Source organism: Atta colombica, unplaced genomic scaffold, assembly GCF_001594045.1.
Source record: "Atta colombica isolate Treedump-2 unplaced genomic scaffold, Acol1.0 scaffold1, whole genome shotgun sequence".
Lineage (NCBI taxonomy): Eukaryota > Metazoa > Arthropoda > Insecta > Hymenoptera > Formicidae > Atta > Atta colombica.
Window position 1 is genome coordinate 1,047,787 of NW_017259183.1, and position 6,880 is coordinate 1,054,666.

A 6,880-nucleotide genomic window follows, 5' to 3' on the forward strand; every position below is an offset into this window, starting at 1 on the left:
ACACACACACACACACACACACACACGCGCGCGCGCGCGCACAACTAAGAGGTTCAGTCTGCTTAACATGACATAATATCTACTATTGTTGAAATTATGCTAATGCCAATTATGTACAATTGTAATATTCAGTTTATCTAGATCATATTACTTGGAAAGCGTAGGCTATCATTTATGAAATACGCATTGCGAATGGATGCCCCGTTTTTGTGCCCCGTTTATCACTAACATTCAAGCACTTGCAAAATATAATAAAAAGAAATGTAATTTAACAATTGATAAATAATGAATTGTAATGTTTTTATTATTTTTATATAATCATATATTTCATTTTGCTTCTATAACACAGAATAAAAATATATTACTCTATTTGACATTATATTAATATTATACAGATAAATTAATCATTGAGAAAACATGCTGTGTATTCCTTTTCCAATTTCTTTGATCGTCGTTTGTTGAATTTTCAACTAGGGAGTTATAGTAGTTTCAAGTTAAGAAAAAGAATGATTTGGAACACAGACGGTGCAACACGTTTGTTTAGTCTTTAGTCTCGGCATGCAGCTACAAAGTTTAAGTTACTTGCTTGAAAATCTCTCCTCAACTTGAGTTAGTTATTTATAAATGTTTAATTATTAATTCTCATGTAGAATGGAAATTTGTTATTGGCTTATTCACATTATATTACATGAATTATTCGGATGACATGCATTGTTTATTTCATAATTCTGTTTCTATTAGAAATGAGTTAAAAAACGGATTTAAATAACGTAAAGAAATATATACTTAAATATATCCTACTGGAAGAAAAGGTTTTACATAAAACATCTTTCCTCATTTTATTTATTTATTATATGCAAACGGAATTACTTATATGAATTATTTTAGAAAATATAAACGCCATAAGTGCTGATATTTGAAATGAAATTATCATTAACTATTTTATTTGACAATTATCTATCTTCTTATTGCCAGAATGAGGACCAATATTTGATAAAGAATATATTTATCATTGTTATAAATTGTAATTGTTATAAAAATTGTTCGCAATCCATTTATATGGATTTATCTTGTTGGATACATTTGTCGATCCAAGGCATATAGGCATAAACTCGCGTGTATACATCTGGTTGATTCTTAGCGCAAGGTATTCCCCAGGACACTACGCCTATCTGCTCATTGCCGGCCACCAGAGGACCACCAGAATCACCCTACACACATATAAAGAACATAACAAATTAATGATTATGCGTTTCTCCATGTCCAGATCCATTCTTAGAATGCCAACGTTTCGTGAATCTTGCAATACACTTCATCAGGGTGAGGAGCAGCCTAATACTCGAAATATCAGGTTGCTCCTCGCTCTGATGAAGTGGACTGCAAAGTTCACGAAACGTTGGCATTCCAAGAATGGATCTGGACACGGAGAAAATCCGCGAAACGCATAATCTTTATAAAGAAAGCACCCGTGGAAGTCTCAAGAATAACAAATTTTTTTTAGTAAATATTATTCTGACTATTTTTAATGAATATTAATTATACTGCATACACATATTATCGAACTGTATTGTGTATAATTAAAAATTATTATTGTGATTAAATTAATATATATTCGATGTATATTTTATATTTAAAACATATTATCTTTAAAAAATATATATAATGGTACATTGTTTCTATACTTTAAAATATACTGTTTCTGTAATTAAAATAATTTAGAATTTTTCAATTTAAAAATTCTTCAATTACAATTTTTACAATTAAGCATATATCGTGCTAAAAAATGCTATTTGTAAAATGTACGATAAATGTATATCATGCGGCTTCTCGTAATGAAAGGGCTCTCTTCCTAAGTACTCAATCAGATTAGAATTTACTTACGTGACAGGCACCTTCGCCCCATTTGTTGAGCGTGCAGATATTATTTTTGGTGATGCGAAAGCTGCTAGCTGCGCACTGTTTTTGATTGATGACTCTGAGCTGGATATATTGTAAATCGTTCGGTGTCTTTCCCGGATACTGTAATACCCACACATAAATAATTATTTAAATTAATCCGAAAAATAATTGTTTATATAATAATTCGAATTACTAAATAATCATTTTAATCTACTTTATTATTTAATTAACAAGGAATACCGAATGTTTCAAATGGAAAACGGATTTGATTTTATTAATATTTATATGTATATTATATAATGTATATGCATGTATTGTACTTAATGTGATTTAAATATGCAAGGCATATTTGAAATGAAATTTTTGTGTCTCTCAACATAATAGGCAAATAGATAAGTATTTTATATTTACACTAGTAGTACCCCAGCCCGACAATATGACCGGATAATCGGATTTGTCAAAGTTTTTGGTGGGCAGAGCAATTGGTTTTACTTTGTCTCCAAAAACGATATCTTTGTTCACTTTAATTAATGCGATGTCATGCCAGATGAAGACGGAATTATAATAAGGATGTATCCATTTCTTGATCGAAAAGTACTGATCACCACCTTTGTCTAGAGTGTTTGTGCCCAATACAACCGTGATAACCGTGTTATCAAGACTGTAAACAAAGATTATAAAATTATATAATAATAATTCTGTCAAACAATTATCTCTTGCTGTAATTATGCATAATATTATAATATAAAAATTTTGCAGCTTATTTATTTTTTAGAAGATGTGACAATATTAATCAAAATTAATTACATACTGTTTTTAATATAAAATAAATTTAAATATGTAATTAATTATACATGTGTAGGAAAGTATTTAATTGTTAATGCGAATATATTATTATATATGTAAAATAATCTATTCTAAGAACAGTTGTCATATACCCTGAGCAGCAATGAGCAGCTGTAAGGATGTATCTTTCACTTATCACGGAACCTCCACAGAAATGTTGATTGTTTAAACGAAGAGATGCTTGATAAGGAAATTGTCCTTCGTCGGCAAGTTTGCCCCCCACGATTTTTGGGATTGGTTCAACTGACTCGTCGGCTACGTAATTATAAAAAAACTTTTCACATAAAAAGACTTTGTAATACGTCTTATTATTTACTTAAAATAGAATTATGTTCAATATTATTTACATCAAATTTTTCGAATGATTTTCATCTTTTTATTATTATTGTTTAATTTAATAAATTGAAAAAAGATCTCTAATGTGCAAATTGCATCATATACAAATACAATAAATTAATAATTATTGCGATAAATTATTGATAATAAATTGCAATAAATAACAAAAAATAACAATATATGTAAAATAAACTTTTAGTTTTATTTAATACATTTAAGATATAAATATAGATTTAATTTATATGTAATTTAATAAAACTAAGGATGCATCCGGCTAATATTTAGTTTTAGACAATATATATAACCGAAATTTTATATTGAAACGATGTGCATCGTGATAAATATCTTAAAAATTTTTATTATCACTATCACATATATCACTATATATTTTTTTAGAAATATATCAGTCATAATAAAAGTTTTGATTGATATACTTCTAAAAAAATATATCAGTGATAATAAAAGTTTTTAAGATATTTACACCACGTTACACATCATTTTAATATAAAATTTCGGATGCATGCGTATTGCCAGAAACCACAGATATCCGGTGCATCTCTAAATAAAATCATTTTCAGCGAAAATGGATCTTATGATAGTTGAATTTTACAACAATTTATTACAAATGTATGATCCTAAAAAAAAGAGATCCTTCATATATTTTATTAGTTAATATTTTTTGAATATGCATGTTAACTTATAAAAAAATTTCATTGTATAGAAATATAAAGGACTCTTATAATATATTCTTACCTGATAATTCATATATATTTGCAATAATACTTAAAATGTAGAGTATCGATAACATTTTTAGTAGACAATAAAGTCAATCAGTAGACTTTACTTTGTTTTCTGCAGCGTTTGATGATTTAATATCAATTAATTTTTATACTCGTTTACCACCAGCTCTTATATACACAGTAAATGATGATAATTAAGGAAATGTTGGACATTTAAATTTAGGTCAGACACCAGCAAAAAGAAAATACATTGTCCGGATGTATCTCATGCGCGATGCGATAGGTAAAGTGATATGCTGCCGTGCCGGTAGTTACGAAAATTTATGACCGGATATAGTTGTTATCATTGCTGTATAAAAATGCGTACTGCTGAAATATATAAATTGCAATTTAAATTCGATTTGGACTATTAGGCGATGGAAATGGTAATAATGGTAATAATCAATAATTAATGATAATATATGTAATATAAAGTCTAAATATATTGAATTATTAAAATTTATTTAGATAATTTACTTACAGATATATTATATTTTTATGAATTTAATAATGAAATAAATAAAAGCACCATTTGCATATCTATTCTTTTCGCATATATTTATATTTTATTATGATTTTACGCATTCAGAATTATTTGTAAAAAAACTATGAAATTATTTTATTTAAAACATATTTTTCCCTTAGATTTTTTTATCATTTTCATTCAGACATTTTCAAAGAACACAACTTAAGACAAAATATAATTACATAATTAACGATACAATTATGCGGCGTAATTATTGATGCAAAAAATACTAATTATTACAGAATTTAGAAAAACGTAATTTAATAAGAATATAAATAATAAATTTATTAAAGAAACTTTTGTGATACATATACATGTGTTTAGATTCTCAGTGAGAAATAACCTGAATCGATATCAAATCGATATCGATAATCCTAATGGCAATTCGATATTAATTCGATGTCTAATTGGTTATTGATTATTTTTCATTGTATTAAACGTACTTCCATTATTATAAAATATATAAATAATATTAATTAATATAAAAAATATACATTATATAAATTAATTTATATGAAATACATTATACAAAATATATTGGCAATATTTTTAAAGATTACGTCTTGCATGAAGAAAACTTGAGCAATGATTTTATTCGTATTGCGAATTTGTCGCAAGCAAAACGTGTTATATTCCGCGATAATTTTATATTTCGCAATATCACGTCATTAGTTATTCAATTTCACGGCGAGCGATATGCGCTAGAGATATTTATAAAATTCACTTCAACCTCACACTTATCTCCTAATACATTTGCCAAGTCTGGTGATTCGATAACGCGCGTGTTTCTTTGATATGCTACCATTCTGACGCATTTCCTTAAAAATTCAACGAATTATTATAAGTCGGAAAAAACACGAAAAAAACAAAATAAGAGAATAAAATAGAGAATTAATTTAAAAATAATATCAAAAAATCTTATTTTATCCATACGAATATCGTTCGAACAATTTTATATTTTAAATAAATTTTCGTTTGTTTGCAATTTAAATAAGATGAATTTGAATACATATATACGTCATAATATATACAACCATATACAATTTATCTTTTTTATATATTCGTTTATCTTACTGCGTCATTACACTTATTGCTGACCTTTGGACGAAAGATTGAAAGTTACAATCCTTTTTCGTGAAATATGTAAATGCCTATAAATACTTAACTAACATATAAAAATACAAGGAAACACTTCGGAGGTAGGTCGCAGAATTAACAGACACAATAATGTTGCATTTTAAGTTTTTTTTTTTTTTTTTTTTTATTAAAATAAGTCGAAAATAACGCGAATTGCGACGTTGCATTGTCAAAGAGTCAAAGCCTACATATCGCGCTGAAACTGAAACATTCGCACCAATATCCGACATATTGTTATTCCAAGCACGAAGTTTTGCGTTAGATCTCAACTTTGACGTTGACCCATGCACGGTGTTTCGCAACGCCCGTAATCACGTCTAAACGAAGTCCGTATAAAATATGCAAATATAGATACTCACAACCAGAAATTAGAAATAAAGACGACACCATTTCGCTTATGTTATAATAATAAAAATAAATAAAAATAAAAAAGCTCATAGCAGAGCCTTTATCATGTGCTATATTGAACTGCGTTCGGTTTAAACATTCACGCGTTGTAAATTTCATCTTATCTTCTTTCCGCAAGTAATACGATAAAGATAGAATGAAACTTACAGTATGTCAGTGCCTAAACTAAATACAGCCATTGTTTCCTTTGTTCTCCTTTTTTTCTTTTTTCTCTTAAACAATGTAAGCAATCTTAGTGAATATTTTGCAAATACAAAAGCTACATTATTTCGATTTATTACCTGTAGACTCCCTTGTCCATAGATAAGAAACGTTTTTTAAGTATCTATAAAAAGTAAAATTGTAACTTCCGCATAGATGTCCAGTATCACGCAATCCGTAATAGTTTTCATGATATATATAGAATGTCCTACTCAAAATACTATAGCAAGATTTTTTAAAAATTAAGTAAAAACATTTACAAGTAACTTTTTTAGCCAATTATAGATTACGTTTAGATGGCCATCTATTCACGAGTCGCGTGTGGTAGTATTAGTAAGCACTGATAAGCACGCATTTCAGCGCGCTCACTAAAGGGCTATGAACAATCAAAGGAATAAGCAGCAGAGAGCAAAGAATGTTAATCTATCAGAAACTGTGTATTCCACAGTACATGATTTCTGATAGGTTGAAATTCTTATTCTTTATTCTCTCTTCTTTCGATTGTGCGCAGTCTCTAATACTTACAGATCTCTAATACTTCTATCTAAATATAGTAACTGGCTATATTTAAACTCTTGTACCTCAAAAACTATTGCTAAAATAAAAATTTGTAAATAACTTTTTTATTTAATTTTTTTGAAAACTTCTTTGCTGTAGTATTTTGAGTCACAAATTTTAATAATGTGTATGCATGTGTGTGTGTATACATGTATATGTATATATATATATATGTATATATATATATATA

General features: G+C 27.7%; 1 protein-coding gene across 1 annotated transcript in view; it reads right to left on the bottom strand.

The window, feature by feature from the left end:
- The window catches only part of LOC108694596 (tripartite motif-containing protein 2-like), a 19,143-nt gene extending 15,123 nt beyond the window's left edge, over window positions 1–4,020 (bottom strand). Inside the window, exons 1-5 of the mRNA XM_018204179.1 lie at window positions 3,835–4,020; window positions 2,838–3,000; window positions 2,311–2,560; window positions 1,882–2,019; window positions 1,082–1,211 (exon numbers count right to left, since the gene is read on the bottom strand). Coding sequence (XP_018059668.1) covers window positions 1,082–1,211; window positions 1,882–2,019; window positions 2,311–2,560; window positions 2,838–3,000; window positions 3,835–3,889 — 736 coding nt within the window. The 5' untranslated portion in view covers window positions 3,890–4,020. The remainder of the gene's footprint in view (window positions 1–1,081; window positions 1,212–1,881; window positions 2,020–2,310; window positions 2,561–2,837; window positions 3,001–3,834) is intronic.
- Between the last annotated feature and the right edge of the window lie 2,860 nt (window positions 4,021–6,880).